Source organism: Dermacentor andersoni, chromosome 6 (genome assembly GCF_023375885.2).
Source record: "Dermacentor andersoni chromosome 6, qqDerAnde1_hic_scaffold, whole genome shotgun sequence".
Taxonomy (NCBI): domain Eukaryota; kingdom Metazoa; phylum Arthropoda; class Arachnida; order Ixodida; family Ixodidae; genus Dermacentor; species Dermacentor andersoni.
This window is the reverse complement of record NC_092819.1, coordinates 66179254-66201326: the sequence shown is the minus strand read 5'-3', so window position 1 is coordinate 66201326 and position 22073 is coordinate 66179254. Positions and strand designations below refer to the sequence as shown.

The following is a 22073-nucleotide window of genomic DNA, read 5'->3' as shown; positions in this document are numbered from 1 at the left end:
TAGTCGAGCGGGAACAGAATATGTAGAAGGTCTTTTGAAGGTCAGTGAAAGGTAGTCAGAGAAACATGGGCGATTTCCCGAAGTAAATGAAAGGTTATCGATTGCATCGTGCACGCTTGAAAGAAAGCCAAAAAAGAATGGATGGCGAAAGAATGGAGCGACAAAGGGCACAAATGGGGATGGATAAATGCGGCGCACGCTATTTCGGTTTCATACTTAATGTGCGGAGTTCTGCACATGTTTTCATTCACGATGCCTTAGGTCAGAACAATCAAGCGGTCATTTCAACTGTTTGTGCCTGTTATTTGTATAAATTTCTTGCTGGACAGATGTGGGACATACTGTAGTCACATACTATAGAAAAATAGCAAGAAATAAATTTTGCAGGACGCTAATCGTGGCTGTCTGCCATTAAAAGTTCTGGTATAAATATCTGTTTATCAGAAGAATGCGAAATTATTTTTAGTAAATGCCTTCAGCCGCGTGCTGCAGTCTGATTTTTGCAGTGCGTGACCTTTGAAGACACCCGATTTTAGTCCAAATTTAGAAAGAATAGTATCTTCGAGGTATTCACTAGAAAAATTTGTCCGCGAAATGTATGAACGGTGCAAGTTATATTTGGTTCAGTATTCTGATTTCAGTAGCGCTAGAAAGAAACTTACGTTGGAGACAAATCACTATTTTGCGCACTTTCTCAACGAGTAGATCGGATGGGATGCTACTGCTGTAGTATTTAGCAAACGAACAATCTTTATATCCTCCCTGTCTCAAACTGTACCGTTGCGTTTTTTCGCCGTAATGTTGACAATGTCGTGGGTCCACAAGCATTCTCGTCAATTAAGCTGCTTGTCTTTTGCGACACGCACCGAGTTATCAGCTTTTTTCATTACGATAGTATGGGCTGAAAAAAATCGTCTTCCATTGTCGTCTGTACTTTCCTGAAAATTTATTCTGACGTAAAGCAAGTGGTCCGGCGGTTTTTAACGTCGTCGCGTTCAACGTATACCCTTGAGTGAGCTAAGCATATTTTACGTGGCTCAATGCCTAATCCGTGGGTGCAAGGAAGCTACTAGTCAGCAAGAACTCCGCGAAATAATAACACAGCACACTAGCCAACCAAATCTGGAGTGCTGAAGAAATTGCGTTGTCTTGGACACTGCAGAGGCACAGGAAAGTTATCTGGAGTCAATACTGTATAGGCACCAGTCAATCAAAAACGAACATAGGTGCGCCCATCCTGATGCGAAGAAGGTGCAGTACCCACATATGGACGCTTAGTGCGCCAGCGCTATAGCGGAACTGTTACCGAGTTCTTGTTCGGTGCAAGTAAGAACTTCGCTGGCCACTCAGAGGCGCATTCCAAGCCGCGATGAGCCTGGCAAGGTTCCAAAGCGCTGGTGTATTTGCGTCGCGTGTGAGCGGCGAACTTACCTGCACCGGGCGCCAGTCGAGCGTTTCCGTCAGGCACGAGTGAGCAGAGGCACGTGCCCGAAGGACCACGAAGAATTCTGATCTCACTGCTGCCTCGATCGGGCGCGCAGCTTGTACGGTTGCAGTGCAAGGCGACGCGGCAAAAAAGGAGGTCTGGCACTGCGGAACCTACATTCAGGGTGCTGCATAATCATCTCGCACGAAACTTGGAACGCCAAAACTCTCAGCAAGTTGTCACATGTTTATGCTAAGGAAAGGAGGAGGACGCTCGTGGCGCTGTTCTTGTGGTCCGTGTTATGCGCACGCCTCGCTTTTCCTACCACGAAATGTCCTGTATTCACCGTCGCTTGGAAGGCTTTGTGGCAGCGAACTGGCTACTGTGAAAAGTAGTGGGCTTTTCAGCATGTTTTGCGTTTATAGTGAACGTGCTATTTTGAAAGAGTGAGAGCTCCAAGTAGAACGCATACTCTTCCTCCTAGCGAGTGTACTCACAGACCCGTAACGGCTTTGGCAAATGGCGTAATACGTCCACAAGAGAGTGTGTGTCCAAACATGTGAATCCACATTACAACGATGGTTTCTTGGTCTTTAGGGTAATGGTGCATATGCACTTTTTAAAATTAAATTCATTTGAGATTTTGCAGGGTGGTGAAACGCCGGCTGTCTCTTCCATGATCACAGATTTTACAACGGCCGTTTTCAACACGTTCAAACTTATTATGTTAATCTGAGGAAATATTCAAGAGTGATGGTAAAGGCGTGAGTGGTCTTTGAGTTGTGCGTAAGGGCTAAAGTAAAGCAGCCCACTGGTAGCTATATCTGTAGAAGGCATTAGGTTCCGACTTAAGACCTTCATTTTGAGTTCTCAAGGTTTAAATATTTTGTGCGCAAAATCTATTCGCCCTATTTCGCAACTGTGAAATATCCAAGGCAGAGTTCACGTAAACCTTGAATAGTATGCGATCAAATACATTTAGAGTAGCGCAGAATGAAACACTACATTAAAGTTTGTTGATACCAGCTCTGCAGATACGAACAGCTGAGTTTCAGCGCCAAAGGGAATGCATTAAACGAAGTGGGATGGTTGCGGCGCCTTTATTCTACCCCGTCAACTCCCTCTTGAGGAACGCAATTGATGAGCGTCTTTTGGCTGCCTCAGAATCGTTGCTTCCTAAAATTGCAATGCACTTGTGTGTAAGCAATGGGACAATATGGCAAGTTTCGCGAAAACATGTCTTAGAAAAAAACCCGTGGAAGTAAGAATGCCGTGAAATAAGTGACGTCAAACCGAGGTCATGCGCGTCGTGGTTAAGGGCCGAAAATAAGAAATGTTATTGTCTGAATGTCGCATTCTGTACTAGCAATTATTATTTCTTTTTAAAAGCATTGATATAGGCCAAGCGTTCAACACGATACATTGTAGCTTTTTAATAGGTTTTGTCTTTGCCCCTTTGCGTTTCTGAAGAAGCCGTTCCTCGAGTGGCGGAATGCAGCTTCCTCAAAAACAAAATGATGCTGTGCACGTTTCTGTGTCTAATGTACGTAATGTGCGCAAATGCTGGACAAAAGTGGCTGCACGTTTTGATAAGCACTAACGTGTGGTCCGATGCACTATCGCCTCGCCTTAAGCGTCAGGAGCGCTATGACCCTTGTCTGGCGTCATATTCGCTTCTGCTTTCCTGGCTATAAAATAACAAGCTTGTTGCCGCAAATAGCGGCAGATCTTTTTTTACGTGCGGTGGGTATCGCTGGATCAAGTTAAACACCATGATATACTTACTCTCGTAGCAGACGCTAATGAACTGGACGGGTCTAATGAGCATTACACCGATACCCATGTCATAAAATGGTCGCCACCATTCACGACCGTTCTCACGAACGTTCAATAATCGGCGATGCAGGCACTTTCTTGGTCGTTGTATAATCTGCGGCCCCGCGGCAGGTGTAAACACCGATGCAACAGGTCGCAAATCGTGCAATGCATCGTTAAAAAAAAAAGAAAAAAAAAGAGAAAAATTTATTGCATTCTTTTCTGAACACAGCCAACCTTTCGTGTCTAACTCTTATGCAGTTTGCTTAATTTCAAAATTTAATTTCGTTTAATCTTCAAAACACGATGAACAACAACTGCTCATTGCCACTGGGAAACAAACGGGAAAAATATACTGAGGCATCGTTGAAAAAAAAAAGTCTGCTCACCGACTTTCCGAGTGTGCAAAGTAGGAATTAGGGAAGGAAATCACTCATATAATTGCAAAGTAATATAGAATAGAATGTGCTTAACATATAACTCCAGTACGGGGAAAGGGCAGTTTCTGAACTTATGCATTCTGTATTTCCCGGGCGCCTGTTTCAGCATACAGCCTAAATGACACCTTGACACCCGTACAGACTTCTAATTAGAAACGCTAAGAACTCAGTCAATATATAAGTACACCGCACCCAGCCACTATTACCGTACTCAGAGAGGTGCGCCCAGCACAATCCAAATGCTTCACGTGATTTCTTTCAAGGAAAAGTGTGCATGCAATATAATTGGCCTGCAACAAGGTCGGGCGATACTGCAGGAAAACGGGGAACTGTCATGAGACCGTTTGAGCATGTCAAGAAATGTGAATTTGCTCTGTCGCCACCTCTTGACAGTCGCGGGATTTCTTTCCTTGCATATAATGTCTGGGTGCATGATACGTTGATTTTCAGCAGAGCCATCCATCCCTTTTTAACATACGTTCTGAGTAGCACGTGAATTTGTTTCCAATCTCTAAGGTGATATGATCGTGAATCATAGGTGAATAAACTTAGGAGAAAATATTCTGGCTAATAGTTTACGCAAAAGTCATATTCAGCGCATTTTCCCCAATTAAACAAGAGTGTACCCGCACACCTTTGTTAGCGCGCTGTATTGAAATGGTTTATTAGTTATTTACAGACACGGCGCTTTATCTGTTCACGTGTGCATGCAGCAAATAATCCGTTTCGAGTCTCAAGTCTCGCCTTGTAAAAAAGGAACGAGGATAATCAACGTAAGCGAGATTACGTTTCAATCATGCGTACACATCTCAAAGAACTGGTCAATAAGTGAAAGTATAGGCAAAGAGAAGAAGGTGTTTCTGTTCTTACCGTGCGACTTCAGTTTTCGTTCTCATCTTGGGCTGTGTATTCGATGATTAAGGAATTTAGATACTCGAGTAGTCCGTGGCGGTTAAAAGTTCGGCACAACGCCTAAACAAATTTTCTTGCCCGAGCACCACCCGCCGTGGCTGCTTAGTGGCTATGGTGTTGGGCTGCTAAGCACGAAGGCACGGGATCGAGTCCTGGCCACGGCGGCGAGCATTTCTATGGGAGCGAAATGCGAAAGCACCCGTGTACTTAGATTTAGGTGCACGTTAAAGAACCCCAGGTGGTCCAAATTTCCGGAGCTACCCGCTACAACGTGCCTCATAATCAGATAGGGGTTTTGGCATGTAAAACCCCATAATTTTTTTTTTTGCCCGAGCACCCAGCCCTGACCCTGGCTCTTGTTTGCTATCCAGCAGCACAAGCTTATCACATAGATCACATAGATAAGCTTCTTCAGCCCCATTTCAGGTACTGACTATATAAAAATATCGCATCCACGAGGTATTTTTTCGTTGGCGGCCACAAGTATGGCGTGATGACACTTATGATGCGCAGGAAGGCCGCACTATGTGGGGCTGAGGGCTATTGCGTTGGTTCACGTACATCTAGCCACCACGGACCCGATGACTGGCTCAGAGGGCATCGGTGAGCCCATTCGGGTGCTTTACTCTGTAAAAAAGAAGACGAAAAAAACATGCCCGGATACCGAGAAAAAGCCGAAGCCGTAACAAGTAGATGTATTTGCCAGTCTGCCATATTACGTCATAGATGCACTCTGTGAGGGCTTCGCTAATGAATGTATAAGTACTGAAAGATTAGTTGAAACACGTTGCACCTTTTGCTCACAACGAACGTGATCAAGTTGTGGTTTACAGAAAATGCATGTCTCGAAGTCTACGTCAACATCTATTGTCCCACCTCCTTTTCAAAATATTCAAATGTCCTTACGAATGGTTCGCTTTCACACCCGGAGGAAGGTATTGGGAAGAAAAAAAGGTATTCCCTTTGAGCTCAAGAGTAATTTTTACGAAACAAGCGTACAGACGAATTCTTTGTGAAACAAGCCGAGTTTACGGCAGCACATCCTCGTATTGCGGTTAGCCAATGCTCACGTCTATAGCACGGAAACATAGCACGACGGCGTCGAAAATGAGCCCGTGCGTACATCTAGCGAGCGCGCACTGCGTAAGATAGCATAGATCATCATAGCATACTGAAGGCATGTCCGGCTGGCACGTTCAGACAATGCGCCGTGCTAGATCATTATTCCCGTTTGGACCAATGCAATACGCTAAACTATACTCTACAGTTCTACTTACGTTGCCCATGATCAATGACAGATGATGTGCCTTAGTCAAAACATGTGGGACAATGTGTCGTCATGCAATATGGCGCTGATTAGGAACGTGATTTCTTTGTTTATTAATTCTAGGGAAAGATCATTGCCGACCCCGTTGACCCCATCCGGAAGCTCTGGTTGTCCGCTGAAAATTGTTTATGAAGCAGGGGTCCATGTTATAAAGAATTAGTTTTAAATGTGTGCTGACGTATGAGCCGGATTCCGATTTGCGTGCCCTCCGAATGATTCGACCGTAGATCAGGTACGCCGAAACTTCACTGAGCATCAGGCTACACATGAGCGAATTATATCTTAAATGTGATAAATTAACCATCACGTTGTGGAAAAAACACACTTCACGGAAAGCACAACTATGCTTCAGCCCTGCCGCTCAGAAACAGCTTGCCTTTACTTAGCGTCTCCCAAAAGATGGTGCCAAACGCACGTCGTAAACCTCAGTTCCTTGAGACTATAAACGTAGGATAGATCATGCACAACACGTTCTGTAGGTAACTTTTGTTGTATCTGCATGAAACTGGCCTTCATGCCTACATGTAATTTTAGCCTGAAGTGAGCCGCGTGGCTAACACCAAGAAAAAAAAATAACCCTTAGTTCACACGCCCTAGACGTGTATACTGGTTGCTGTATTTTTCTTCTATTTATTGCTTCAAATTAATAATTATTGATCTCATAAATGAAGGTGCACTAAGCTGAACTGCGGCTCTCGTGAAGGCTCCACGGTCCCGCGGATATCTTACCCTTGCACCATTTACTTAATCTATAGGCTGTACCTTTGAGTAAACATGAAGGTCTCCATCACAAAACTACATGCTGTTATATGACTATCATTTTAATGGTGTTTCCTTCTAAAAGTATGTATTATGACCAAGTGCTCGGGAAGTTGTTCTCAAAGATTTTCATTTGGCACATAGTCTTTACAGTTGCTGGTACTTTCTGGAAGTAAGCTCTGAAGCACTATACGCGTAGATTCACGCTGCAATTACGGTGTCAATCAGGTCGCTCTCAAGGGCTGCTTAGCGCTGAACTTGCGCAAAAATAAAGACAAGGGGCAGTAAAAAACAGCTAACAACCACTGTCCATCTTAAAACTTATTCTGCGCAAAACAAACAGGGACGAAGAATCGAAGAAACACAAGGACGTTTGTCTGTTTGTTTTGCGCACAATAAGTTTTAAGATGAATCTGTTCCAACTAGGCCGACTTGCAGTCTTACAACCACTGGTTTCAAGTGCCCTCTTTCCTTGCATCTTTTCCTTGGATGGGTTGCAGTTTCAAAATAAGGTTTTGCCTTTTAAAGCAGCGGAGAAACGCTTAAGTGGCAGCAACACACACAAAAAAAACTTTATTCCAGACAGCAGCGCACTTTTGCAGATAAGGCTGCATGCCGGCCAAGCACACGCCATCGATGGCGCAATCTTATCTGACCGCGTCGCCGATACCGAACACAAAATAAGAGAACTTGTTGGTAGTCAGCATGTAGTACATTACCTCTTTCTTCTCATTGAGTTCCTCACATGAGTTCCTCACCTGATTTTCTGACATGAGTTTCTCATATATAGTTTCTGCTCTCACATGCTGTCTCTAGAGGAAAAGCTGGGCGATAAAAATGGCAACCCTAAATTCACCGCCATGTAGCGGCCTCTTATTTTCGTAACTAAAGATATTCAAAAGATGATACAAAAACAAGCATTGATAGATAGCACGTACTTGTATAAACTGTGTAAAGTTGACTGCATACATATTGTAGAGAAAGATCCCACGGCTGTTTATAAAATTGTGGTGTAAACTTACAGCGCGTGTAGGGTGGGTTTGCATGTTCCCGAACTAGATGGCGCCACCATACGGTAGGAGGCTTGGGATTACGTTGATATTGAGCTTCGTCTGAATTGCAGCTCGACTTCTGCGCATTCGTGCCTGAACGGAGTAGCAACGTTTTTAGATTGTGTAGTACAGCGCCGGGACAAGCACTCGTTTTTCTTGCGTCCTTTCTCCCTGCTTCGCGCTGTACCACACAATCTCAAATGGAAAACCAACTGGCCCAAACCATCACCCTTCTAAGGAGTTGCAACATGGCGGCCCCCCTGCGGTTACCGATTTCAGTGCACGGGTGCTATGGGGAGCTTTTCCTTTAGAGTTGGGCATGCTTCCATTCTCCCGGCTTCTCGTGCTTTTTCCGCCATGTAGCCTTACCAAAGAGCGCAACTTCGGACTCATTTCTGTTGATAAGGGAAGAAAAGTTCATGCTGGGGTTACTCGCACGGTCCAATGCTTTCCTTGTATAACGGAATCGTATTTGCTTTGCAGGCGAAGTCGACAGTATGGCGGAACTCAAAACCACGGCTCATCACGCACCGCCACTGGAAGGAAATACGAGGTCGAAGATGGACGACGAAATTGTAAGTGCAGGCAGGAAAACCCTTGCGCTCAGGTTTGCGTCACGCCAAATTTAAAACAAGATAATTCTTTTTGTTTAGCGCGGGCAGCTTTTTGAATAACGCTTTTGTAGCACCTTCTTTTTCAATTTTACTGTAAGTTGTTCGAAGGTAGTAACCGCAAGGGGACTTATTTTGGAATTTTTTCTCATCATTTCATTGTCACCTCTCTCAAAGGTGGCTAAGTGTTGCAGAGCATTGCCTCCGCCATTATCGCTCGCGAGTGGTAGCTGTATCTATGGCAAATAGCATACGGCAAGCGCGTAAGGTTCATGTTTATCGCGTTTATCGAACTTCAATTCGCTTTCAGTGTAGTCTGTCTGCGCATGCTGATAATTTTCACGGTCACAGGTTGTGCACGCGTATACGGTGTGTCAGTTCTACTAGTATCTGGGATCATGGACAAGCCAATTATGAGAGAATTCCTTCTTTCTACTCGTTACGGTGACTCAGTAGCTGCGACGTTCAGGTGCAGAGTACGTTCGTGGTCGCGGCTTCGAATCTTCGCTGGCAGCTGCATACTGAGGGAGCCGAATGAATTAAAGAAGCAGGCGGACTTCACATCTATACGTAAAGCGAAGCATTCCTGGTGTGATTTACTCGTGATCCATGAGTGCGTGCACATGATGTGAAGTTTTCGTGGCATAAATGTAATTATTAAATAGTGGCATGTTATACGAAAAAGTTGTTTTATTTACAGTGAATTATAGGCAGGCTGGATATTAAATACGTATATTTACACGCAGTAGATCATACGTATATTATTTGTTCGAACTTTCATTGGTGATCTATGGCGTCGTGTTTCACTCGTCGTGCTTCTGATGCATCGGTTTCTTGTGGGGAAACTGCGGATCGAAACGCGCCGAGCGTCTCATCGCGTTGGCTTGCTCGCGAGAAAGGGTGCTCGATGCCGCTTGTCGAACCATGCATCCGGGGCGTTCGGCGGTAGAGGCCAGATGCGTACGATAAAGGTGTGTGCAACGCGGCATGAAAGCTTCGCTTTAAATGCGTCAATGTTCAATATTTATGCGCTTATCAAGAAACCGAGGTGGTCAAAATTATTACGAGGCCCTTCAGTACGGCGTCATCCATAACCCACTGCGTAGTTACGGACCCCTAAACAACACAATAAAAAATAAAAAGAATGATAGTCTCGCCCGAAGAGCGAAGCATTCACAGCGATAAGATGGTTTAGCGTTGGGATTGAACAGCTAGGACGGTGTTCTAACTACACGCGGACGGGACTATATACGGAGGCGACGTACCTCGGTCTGCCAAAATTTCTTACACCCTTGAATGCTTTAACAAGCCGTGTAGGGCCTGGAATGAGATCGCACAAGCGTCACTGCGATGCCCGTTAAGAGCGACCCCAGTGAAATCACATCACTTTCAGGTTGTCAGCACAAATCTTGCTTTGAACTTTTTTATAGCGTGACAATATTTAAGGGAAACGGCGTACGCGGTAAAACAAATGTATCGGGACCTTTTGGCTTCTCGCTACAACTACCAAAAATCTCAGGAATAATTCAGGAAAAAAGTCAATGACCCAGTGGGAGCCACTTTCACGGTTGAATAGTATATCGGCTGTATTTCATATGGCACACATAAATATGTACCACACATACACATAAGTATATACGGAACACCACGTCGACGGCGCCGGCAGAAATTGCCTTGGTGTGTTCCTATAATTGCTATTGCAATAACAAAAAGAAGGCTTGTTCGTGTTACCAGAGCTTTGAACGTGGCTTCGGGTACAAGACTCTCAGGGCGCCACCCGTAAAGCAAACTATAATTGAAATACTGAGAGAAATAGAACAGAACAAAACAAATTGAACACGTGTACTGGAAATCAGCAGCGCAAAAAGGTGTAATACACTGTTAAAAATTGGAAGCTGAGGCTTTCGTAAGTGTTTAATGGCCTTGAAAGTAGCCTTTTCATGTACTGGTTCAGACGAAGTTTAAGCGCGTGTGCCCAGTCGCCGCCCCAAGAGACGTTGGTAGTAGACAAGCTTTGCTTTTAATAGTTTTCAGTGCCTACAGCGCACTATGCGAGCATTGTATTGTGAATCTCTTGATTATACGGACAAGAACTCGTTACGATATGACGCATGAAGACGCAAGCGGGAGCAAAATGCTGTTGACAGCTGCGGTGTAAGTTTGCGCTTCAACGCATGTTGGATTTTCGCGCCACAAGAAAAAGGGCTGTCATGCTTAATGTGTACTTTCTTGCGAGTATTTCGTTCTCACCAAAATTTCTTAATTCTGCTTCAGACTACGTCCCACCCCCCTGTACACTCGCACTATTATTTTTGACGGCTATTTTTCTTCTTCAGCTAGCTTGAGTCATGCCTTGTTCATGCCGTTTTTGGCCTTGTATTTCCTCCATTTCATAACCCAACGGGAAGGAAGAGAGCAACACTACGGCAGCTGTAGATGCGCTATGCTCCAGTGGGTCCCGGACAGAAAAACTGCGTCTTCAATGGCTGATCGGTCAAAATAGAAAGAAATTCGGAGTCGCTCGCCAGAAAAGTCCTTCGTGAAGCGACCGGCTGAGACTTTTCATATTGTTCGCAACGTTACTCAGAAGCACTAAGAAAAAGAACCATTCGGAGAAAAGTAAGTTAAATGGATAAGGTACTACTCCATTTCGAGCAGCTTCCTTAATGGCATACCTCTGATACATAAAAAAGCAAAGCCAAAGTAATAAGGGCGCACAGTCTGCATGTCATGACCTCGTGGCGGTGCCCATTTCCCTCACGCAAGAGCTGGGGTGCGAGCGCGGCACCGGGTGTTCGCTTTCGCCCGCACTGCTCCGTCGAGGCCCATACGTGACGTGGCCTCGCAGCCAATGGGAATTCAGGTACCGTTTCGCTGCTACAGACACCGGACTTTTCGCTCAATGGCAATCTGATGGTTTCGCATTAAAAAAAGAAGGGAAAAAGGGTGACTGCGTAGACAGAGCGCTGTTCGTCCTGGTGCCAGCACCCCACCATGAAGACCTCGTCGTTAAGGGCTTTATTTAGCCGTGAAACAACGGCTAAAGAAAGCGCCCGTGGCTGTCATGGAAATGAAATCATGGAGCTAAAAAAAGGCAGCCGTACGCCAGATTCAATCCTAATCACCAGTTTGTTTTACAAACGAATTCATGCTTTACACCGCGCCGATCTGATTATCCGCTGTAATTCCAAACCCGCTTCGGTTACACACTCATGCATAGTCACTGATATGAAGGTGAGGTAGTGTTCCTGTCTGTTAATTCAGCCATTTACGACAGCTAGCTCATTTATTCAGTCAATTTCGCTTTGAGACGATTCCAGCTTCTTCTTCATTGAAGGTTTGATCATGAGCCACCTTTCATCGCACGCGGCGCTGTTATGTTATTTAAGCGCCGTGAATACGTCACACTAGTGGCGCACCTCCTTCGCGCGGCTAGCCAGGTAAATGAGAGCGAACGAATAAAGCATAGTTCCATTCTAACCAAGCGAACGAGGCATGTACAATGATCCGAGGAACACTGTGACTTAAAAAGCATCCCGGGAATACGCGTGTGAAAAAGGCAGAGATATATCCAAGAGAAGAAGGCTTGGGCAGAAGCGCGATAAAGAAAAAAAGAAAGGAAAGATAACTGTCTGTACCTGAGACGGAGAAACAAAAGAACAGAAGAGAGCGGGGAGGTTAAGTGGAACGAAAATTTAGGTAAACTTGAAGATGTCTTCATGTGTGCGTGTTTTGTAAAATTTTTTTTAGCGTTTTCCTCTCTGTCATTTTTCTAACCCCTATCTCCCATCCCCAGTGTAGGGTAGCAAACCGGAGACTGATATCTGGTTAACCTCCCTGCCTTTCCTCTTCATCTCTTTCTCTCTTTAGGTAAACTTAGGTCACCTAAACTTTCCATTAGAATTCTGTGGCAAGGAAGTCTCTGTAGCAGTCCAGATACAAAGGGAGAACTGCCGCTAAATACGTGTAAACATAATTCGAACAACACCAACGCAGATAATTGCAAGATAAAGCAACATTACAAATAAAGTGGACGATAATCGGAGCAAGAAACCAGGGAGTAAGTTCGGTGGCACTCATTCTATGGAGCTTCTGCTGACACGTGCTTTAATGAAGATCTCACGTTGGATTCGCTTTTTTTCTTTTTCCTTTCTTTATTGTGGAGAGCACTTATTGTCCCACTCCTCTGAGCTCGTTATCCGCACCTGCCGAGCTTTCCAATAAAATGACCAACTTGTTTTGCTGAACGGGGTGCAACGAGCGCGGAAATTCAGACTCTGCGCCGAGGCCTTCCTGGGAAACTGCGCTGTTTTCCTTGCTGAATAATGGAGATAGTGATGTGTCGAGGCATGTGAGACACAGAAGAAACTATCATTATGTCATTTGTGAGAAGGGTATCGCAATGACAGGAAAAAGAAAATGTGTTGTCAGCAAAAATTTCTTCCTACTGCCCATAGTATACGAAGTTTTGCCAGCCGGCAGATAGGCCACGTTCCGCAATAAAGGAACGAGAGGAAGGTGTCTTCGTGTCGATGCAGAAAGGCTTTCGGGTGTATGTTTTACTACTTGTTCATCTAAGGCATCCACATCGACATATAGAAAGATATGGACAAACAAAGTAGCACACTGTGGTACAGAAGTTACGTAAACAGGAATAAACGACCTCAAAAAGGCTGGCCAATGTTTCGATAGGTGGACCTATTTTTGTCAAACGCAGGTTTTTCCTCAGTGGGTTAGGTTGATAAGGACGGCTTTGACGAGGATAGGTTAACGTATTTAAACATTGACCAGCCTTTCTGAGGCCCTCCAGATTCTACACTAAAACATCTAAATAGCTGCTCCAGGCTACCGGTAATATAACAGTGATCGTTCTTGTGACATCAGTTCATTACGTTTATTTACACGTTTTCACTCGATGAAAACGCCGAAGGAACGTCACCAAGGTAAACAAAAACGAAAAATAAAGTATAGTAGTAGTGCAGGCTAGCGAAGCTTGAAAGCACGCGACACCGCGTCTTCCTTCAAGGGAACGTTGAAATAAATTTTTTTTTTCATAATTTTCAAAGGAGCGTGTGCAGCGATGGAGTTCTGTAGACTCTAAGCGTGATGTTCAAGCTTAGGTCTTATTGGAGGATGGCGGCTACCGTACTCGGCGATAGCGTGACCGCGACGCTATATCGACGCAGAAGCACCAGTCCGAAGCAAATTCTGACACGGAACGCTAGAGGCGTCGACATGAAAAAAAAAAGAGAAGGAAAGAAAGGAAAGAAAGAAATGAACAAACGAAAAAAAAACGAGGGAAAGAAAACGGACGCACGTAAACATCAATTACTGCCGACAGCACCTCGCCATAGCAGCGTGTCGCGTCACGAAATTTCGTGAAAGCGGCTATACTCGTCATGGATTGTGTGACTGCTGTATATTCGTTGCTTTTGACGCTGCAAAGATACACGGGCGCTGCGACAGACGCCGTATGCAGGGGCCCTATAACGTAAAGCTATTACAATCTATTTTTGTTGCAACCTCCTGACGTGAAATTTACGTACAACCGGCGTAAGCATCGGGCGGTGACCCGCAGTGTTCTTTAAACCAACCAATCAAACGCTGTCCTTGTTTATAGGAAGTCACCTTTGTATCGATTCAACGCGAATCGCATTGCTTACTTTGCCAGCTTTCTCTTACTGGGTGCAAAGAGGCGAGAAGCTCACAGAAATGGAAAGGGTTTCGGTGAGGCCCAGCCAGCCCAGTGAAAGTAAATAACCGAATAAGAAGGCGGGTGGTGCCGCAGCCTAGAGATGGCCCGCTTCTGCTTGCTTAGCTTGAGGGTGGCTAGTCCAAAATCGCGGCGGCGTGCAACGGAAGGTTAAGAATGCCGCTAAAACGGATCCTCAGCAACGAAGATTTGTCAGAGTGATGTTGTAAGCGTGCCGAAAGGGCTTCGACCAAGTTATACTGACACGCAATTGCTTTTTTTTTATGTTTCATACACAAATAAATTCGTTCTTACCAGTAGCTACGAGCAGCCAGTGCCAGGGCGATCGGTAGGCAGACATGTTCTATTCCTTTCAGAACGGTGCAGTCTCCGGCTATTTCGAAAATAAAGTTGAATTATTTTCGGCGTATTGAAGCATCTTTAATGAGCACACGTCACCTTAACCTGGTGAATCCTCGCGTTTTTTTTTTGTGTTGCGTTGCAGAAAGGGGAAGTGGGCGCAGCCCGAAATCTTTTAACCAATAGCGGAGGGCTAATGGCGAAAAACGGTGTGGAATCCGAAATCTTTATTTTTCTTTTGTTGTGCCCATTCATGCATGATCAGTGTGCATATGTCACATCAGATGGGGAACTCTCTCGGTTTTCTTGACGTCGCATGGCAGGCAGGCGAAGCGGGGGTAGCTCGAACATTTTTGACCAGTCGTGAAGGGCTTATTGCACAAATGGAATAAAGATAGTTTGGAAAGGTTTGGAATAGCTTTACGTTATAGCGCCCCAGGACTGACTTCCGCCATCTTGGTTCGTTAGATAGGAACAAAAATATTTTCAAGCTTTATAAGTAATTCGTTGAACGCGATACGAGCTCTTATATGTAAAGGCAAGGCGCAGAAGACCAGGACTTAGGAAGAAACACAAACGACAAGACGGGCGCCTTGTCCTTCCTAAGTCCTGCTCTTCTGCGCCTTGCCTTTACGTACTTCAAGCATGAACCAACTAGCCCAAGCAAGAGTTTTACTTGAGCTCTTATATTTTGTCGATTCTCCTGACTTTCTGGAAGACCGTCACTTACTAGAGATGAGAGGAATAAGTGTTCGAAACGTTTTTGTTTTATTCCCAAAAGTCTTGTCTTACATTGTTAAACGCCATCTGTGTTATAGAGAGCTGTTGGACCTCTTTACGTAGCATCCTAGAAGAGGCGGACATTACTTCTATTGTAAATCGCACTCTGCAGATGGCTAATGATAGTTAAATAGACTTTCCACTGATTAGCCAACCTTTTTCTTTAAATTGAAGCTCAGTCATATAGTGGAATTCGTACTGAACCACTAATATCTACATACGTCTCCTAAGTCTTCCAAAATAGGATTGGGGATTTGAATGGGGATGAGGGATTCTGGATCGATGTGGGCTGGGCGAAGGCGGATTTGGGTAGGGTCACGCATTTAAGATACATCTATTCTGGGTGCCGGACTCAGGATGCCTGCTAAGTAGGTATCACTTCACTACTGTTCGGGTTTTATTTGGGAATATAAGCGGGCACCCTACAAGCAAAATACACATTAAATATTGCTTCGAAAAAATAAAGAATCTTTTTCCGAAACACACACAAATTATGGATTTTTACGTGCCAAATGCACGATTTGATCACGAGGCCACGTTGGGTTCTTTTTGGGTTTAATTTTGACCACGTCGGGTTCTTTAACGTGCATCTAAATCAGTTTCTTGCGTTTCGTCTGCATCAAAATTCGGCCATCATGGGCGGCATTTGGTCCCGCTATCTCGTGCTTACCAGCGCAACACCGAAGTCGCGTGATTTTTTGAATATCCCAAAAGTGGCCATCCTTCAGCTCCTCAACGAGCTAAAACTTATGTTTGTTTGTTTGTTTGTTTATTGACAAAGCAACGCTCAAGAGCGGTTTTCTTAATGCCAAGGCAAAAGGCGGCACTAAGAGCCACCTGACTAGGCCTTTGACAGGAGACAGCACGCGCAGTAGACAACATGACCGTAATATGCTTCAAAGCACACTGCAATATACCAAACACATACAAATCAATATGCACGTACATAGTATCAAACACACACAGAATTAGTCGCCAACACATTCATCATGAACATGACACATAACTATTAAGGCCAATAGACTATAACTGGATAGAAGAGAGCAAAACAAACATACACCAAAATTGCAACTATTGGAGGAAATACATTTTAGTTAGTTTTCTGAAAGCAAGCAAGGAGGGAGAACTCTCGATTGTATCTAAAAACGATGGAAAGCAATTCGCAAGGTTCGGAATTTGCCATTTTAATAGTTACATACCCTGACTAGTTCTCGTTTTAACCTTTACGAAGTTTTTGTGTCTGAAATAATATGGTATCTCCGTATTTGTATATGTATGAAACAACATCTCACGATTTGGTTTTAATTCGAGAAAAATCAATTGCAACAAACGCTGTTTATACAACATTTCTATATGAAGTATCCGGTTCTCGGCAAAGTATGGGCATGTATGATCACGACTAGATATATTCTGAATGAATCGTATACTTTTCTTCTGTGGTCGGCAGTTCCGAAGTGCACGACTGAATTAGTGATAAGCGGACACGGTACACGCCGCGTGCCTTATCACTTCAGAATCAACACTGTGCAGGTGCACAAAGCAAAATATAAAGAAATACATATTTCCAATGCCATCGCCCTATACGTTCGTTAGACTTTCATCACAAACATATGGTCGGAACTTCTTTCGGGTGTAGGCTAATAACTCATTCTGCGTAAGAATTCCCTTCAGGGATTTATTCCTATTCCGCAGAAACAGGGCAGGTCTGCTCCGTATAGGAGTACGAGAGCTCCCGAAAGTAGAGTCAAACAGAGCGCGGGTAGTTGCTCCCGTTAGCGCTCCGTTCGCCTTCAGACTGCCCTCCTGGCCCGCGAAGGGGTGCCACCATGAGCGAGACGCGTGACACAAGGAGAAGTCAGCCTTCCTAAAATGACCCCGTACAATTGGAGATCGCAGGGAGAGACCTTCGTCCTGCATTGGACATAAGTAGGCTGATGATTATGATGATGACCTCGATGACGGAGTCTACTCTGGAAAAGACGGGAATTCCCGGGAATACAAGGGAATAGACCGCTGACTTAACGTCGAGAGCAGTCCGATTTTCAAGAACTCGAAAAGGGGAGACCGTGCCCTCTCTACGAGGCTTGGCTCGCGAGGCGAACAGACTGGGCGCACCGGCCGCCCAATGCATTGTTGCCTCCCCTCGCAGGCGTGGCCCGATGTCCCGGCGAGTCAGAGTCGCCCGTGTCTGAACTCGCAGCGCATGAAACTCGTGGCGGTGTTCCGCCGTCAGCGCGTCCGACGCAGCGGTTTCAACCGCAACCACAGCGACAGCAGCAGCAGCGGCCGCAGCAGCAGCGCCAGCAGCGTGGTGGTCACTCTCGCGGTGGTTCCTTTCTGGGCGCAGTCGGTTCGCCGGCGGTCGTCTCCTCGCGCATGTCGGCGTGTCCCGTGGAAGTGCGGGACAACAAGGGCCTCGTCGAGAGCCCCAACTTCCCGGACACGTACCCGCCCAACACGGACTGCTTCTCGGTGCTTCGGGTCAAGCCCGGTGACGTGGTGGCCCTGAAGTTCGAGACGCTGTTCATGGAGAGGAACCCGCGCTGCTCGTCGGACTACGTCGAAATCTTCGACGGCCCTACCTTCGGTAAGCGGCGCGCTTTGGATGTGGTGTCACATGGCTCGTTTATTGTGTTTGCACACACAAAAAAGATTCTCGCCAAAAAAAAGGTCTGCAAACGTTTTTTTGTCTGACGTGTGAACACAACGTAGGGATACTGTTCTTTCCACACCTACATCTTAGCAGTACTTGTCATGTAGCGACTGTAAACGTTCAGCAAGCAGTGAACTTCAAATATCTGGAACCGAATAAACCAAGTAAATTACAATTGTTGGAGATTCTGTCATAAACATGGCAAGTCGTATACGGAAAAATTCACAAAACGGGGGATAAGGTTCTAGAAAGAATGTAGGTAATTTCAGTTTCATAAGAGTGTGGCTAATAAGAATATACAATAAGCTATTTTGGAAGAATACTGATCTATCTTGAAGCAGCTAGTTGCAAGGTGCTCCGATGTTACAGTCACCCGCTCATTTCATGCCAAGTGCAGCTTTTTAAATTTATATGTCTGGCAGTTACATAAAAAAAATGAACCTGCAGAAGAATAACGCTGCTCAACCGAATGCTTTCGCAAGTGACCTAACTGCCAATGAGTGACCTAATGAGCAGTGCCCATTCTGAACGCAAATTTTTATGCACCTATTTGTTTTTTTCCCTGTCATTTGCAGACAGCCCGTCGCTCGGTCGCTTCTGCCGAGAGAACCAGAAAAGTTCACTAGAGCTGCGCTCTACGGGCAACGCCATGGCGGTGCATTTCCACTCGGACGACATAGTTAACCTGCAGGGTTTTCGGGCCAGGTACCACGGCTACAACGAGCTCGAGGAACAGCACGCCGAGCCCAGTGAGTAACACAAAGTACAGGTCGCAACAGTCTTTCCTGCCACCGCTCAGATACCTGAGAGCTCAATGATGTCGCTGGATGTTGTCTAGTGTGTTCCTGTCACATCAATGCTACACCACCTCCGACCTAGTGCACTGATGCACCGCACCACAGACACTAGGCCGTCAGATAGAGACCGGCCTGCAAAGGACCGTAACAAGTGCTTCTCGGTCATCTGTTGTTTCTTGTCCCATTTCTTCCTGCCACTGTTCTGCATCCTGTTTTTCGTAAGGAAAGAATGCCCACTAGCCATGTTGGTCAAGTTCAAGGCTAGCAGTGAAAGAACTATGTGGAAAATCAAGGCGTCTTTACTTTTCGACTCCATTGTCTATCTTACTTTATGGACATGATAATTTTGGTATTTTACTGAAGGTCTTCCAAAGTAATATCTGAATGTCAGGAGAAATCGGAAGAGGTAACACAGCAAACGAATATAGAAATAAAAAGTAAGGTTGGAGAGCCTACTACGTTTTACTGTTGAATGTGCATTAGCTTAACAATGGTTAGTGGAATCATCCTTGTGTCCTAAAAGCTACTTTATGAGTCTTCAAAAAAAAAAAAAACGAGCTTCTTTAGGAAAGACCTCTACTAAAAGAGAAAACAAAATTTTGATCGCCGAAGTTTTGTTTCGATGGCACCTTTGACACCCGATCATTCAAGTTTAAATTGCATGTTGCGCATGGGGAATGTTTGTGTTGTAGTTCGCTTCTTTTAGAAAGCGTGACAAAGCGTTCACATTTTGACCGGAGATCGATTCCGCGTGCAGGCAACTGCCGGGTGTGGACAGAGGACTCCCGTGGCTTCATCAGCAGCCCAAACTACCCGGACGCGTACCCGCCAAACTCATCGTGCCGTGTGCCGCTGGATGCCGGACCACAGAACATAATCACACTGTACTTCGTCGACATACAACTGGACCCGTACAAGGACTGCCCTTACGACAAGATAGAGGTCCGAGACGGTTCAAATGAAGGTGAGACACCGCCGCCGTCAAGTGCGTGATATATTCTGGGCCGGTTTCGCTCAGTGTTCTCGCCGAATAATGTGGTGCTAGTGGTGGTGTTTAACCGCTCTGATAAACAAATTACAAATGTCGCGAGACAAGCTTTGTGCTCGGCTCGATGGCCGCTGGTAGGAAAAGAACAGGGGCGAACGTAGAAATCAAGACCTAAATGTTTCGAGACCTTGAAACACATGTCTTCCTATGCTCAGTGTTAAAAGTTATGGAATCCAATAATTCCAATAATTCCTTAAAACTTCAGTGTAAGTTTTTCACTGGTGCGAGAGACACCGCTTAGAGACAGAAGCGTACTCCGTGACATCGACGAATTCCTCGAAACCACAGCATATCGTTGCGAAGGTAGAAACCAGTGAGTCAGGCCGAAGGAATGAGACTGTTCTCATCAACTGCCGGCCTACAGAAATGAATAATGTATACAAGATCAGAGAAAATTCGATGATATATCCCATCTAGCGAAATTACCACAATAAGTACATTAGGAGTAACGCTGGGCATCAAACAATGTCGGCTTTTGCATCAGCATACATTGCATTACTGCGAGTGTAAACTCTAACTCGGCTAGCAACTCCTGGTTGGCCTAGTGGCTGTTGTATTCTGCTGCTAAGCTCGATGTCATCGATTCAGTTACTGGCAGGGGCGTCCGCATGCCTATGGCCGCAGAATGGAAAACTGCTGATCCACTAACTGTTAGGCGCTGTTCAAAGGGGAACGCAGTTTGCAAAAACTATCCCCGACTTCACCACTACTGCAATTTCCACAGCCCCTGCCTTGCTTTGCGTATTGCATTATCAACCGATCCTTGTTTGAACTGAATAAATACTACTATCTGATCTCTACTCTCATTTGGAAATCTATGCACCCCAGTTTCATGCTTTCCCCCTCCCCACCAAGGGCAATTTTCGGGCGTGTCCATGTGAATTCTCAGAAATGATATGAAATGTCTGACGTGAGGGACACTCCTGCTGATTCATTTTTGCTGCTGACGCAGACGCCTACCTGCTGGGCCGCTTTTGTGGAGCCCAGGGCGAACCGGAGGCGGTATCTTCAACTGGCCGAGAGATGTTCCTATTCTTCAACAGTGATTCGTACCTGAGTGGTCGCGGATTTAAGGCCGAGTTCCGCGTCCACAAGAAGCCTCTTGGTGAGCGGATGAACAATTGTCTTGTTTAAGCAGTGCTGTACAGGAAACGTGGAACTTCTTGTATGCTGAGCCGTGTGGGTTGACGTTGAATGAAATCTGCGTAGTCTGCGGTGCCCCCATACAAGAAGCCATTGCTTACGCTTTAGCATTTCCATTTGTTCACAGATGTAACGTATCGGGCTTCAAACTCCTAGCTCACGTCACGAGCGGCGTTCAGGCGCAACAATTACCGGTAACATCTGCAATTAGTGGTTACATCTGGCTTCTGTGTGCAATACATCCCACGTAAGGGAATGGCTCAATCAATATGCCTTCCGCCTACTGCAAGCTCCTAGAAAAGAGCGTTTCGTGATATGTACAGGTATACAGAGCTACGTCTTTACTGTCAACTTCACGCTCGTATATGTCCCTTGACAACAGGGAGAGAAGGCGTGAAGGGCGTACGGGATGCGTTTGGTCTGACTGTGCTGGTGTCCTGTAGCATGTCATTCGTTTTCCTAGTTGCCGAGCTGCGCCCTCACGAACGTATAAAACGCCGATTAAAGTCTCACAAGAAACAATGTCGCCGTATTGCGAGTAAGCTTGCAGTCGCAAAGCGATTCGGGGCGATTGCTTCGAGGCGGCGCAACGATGAGTGGACACTGAATAATTGAACGCGTTCAGTTGTTTTCGTGTATAATCTGCCCTCAAAAAAAAAAAAAAGAAAGAAACGCGTAACTAGTTGCTTTCTGCGAGGTAGATTTCACCATCAAAAATGCCACCCTATCACCTGATCACCAGCCGATGAAACACGCAATAACACAAAACGGCCGTCTGCGTGGGTTACGCAGTTTTTAACGACGCTCTCGGTACTCTGTGCGTCGCAAGAGCGTGCTTGCGTGCGCAGTAAAATACGTCGGGTCTTACGCAGGAAATAATGACACCGTTAGGCACCGAGCCAACATCCAATATTTCCTTGGTGGCTGCGTATCCTTGATTCGGCGGCGACAGGCATGAATGTTCGGTTAACCCATTTCCATGCAATGACAAGGCTGGGCCTGAATCACCAGCACTGTTGTATCGGTTTCTTTAAAGAGCACAACCACTGCGTTAATAAATAGGCGGCGAAGCATGTTCGTGCATAAAGACGAAGGAAGGGAACGTGAGAATATATACGTGGCATGGCACCACGCGTTTCATGATGGTGTTGTAAACATAGCAGCACCGATACATTGTACGTGCCAGAGTGTAAAAGCATATCTTTACAACATTCCACAAGTTTGAAACTATAGGGTCTGTAATCGAAGACTGATTAGG

General features: G+C 45.4%; 1 protein-coding gene across 3 annotated transcripts in view; it reads left to right on the top strand.

Annotated features, from left to right (window-relative positions):
- The window catches only part of LOC126522337 (mannan-binding lectin serine protease 1-like), a 76806-nt gene that overhangs the window by 19931 nt on the left and 34802 nt on the right, over nt 1-22073 (top strand). For 2 of the 3 annotated variants that reach the window (XM_055066359.2, XM_055066360.2), the window contains exons 1-5: nt 7793-8306; nt 17522-17761; nt 18403-18576; nt 19382-19588; nt 20625-20777. In XM_055066359.2, coding sequence (XP_054922334.1) covers nt 8051-8306; nt 17522-17761; nt 18403-18576; nt 19382-19588; nt 20625-20777 — 1030 coding nt within the window. In that variant the 5' untranslated portion in view covers nt 7793-8050. Of the gene's footprint in view, nt 1-7792; nt 8307-17521; nt 17762-18402; nt 18577-19381; nt 19589-20624; nt 20778-22073 lie in introns of those variants that run through there. The other variant, XM_050171066.3, reaches the window with a different exon arrangement.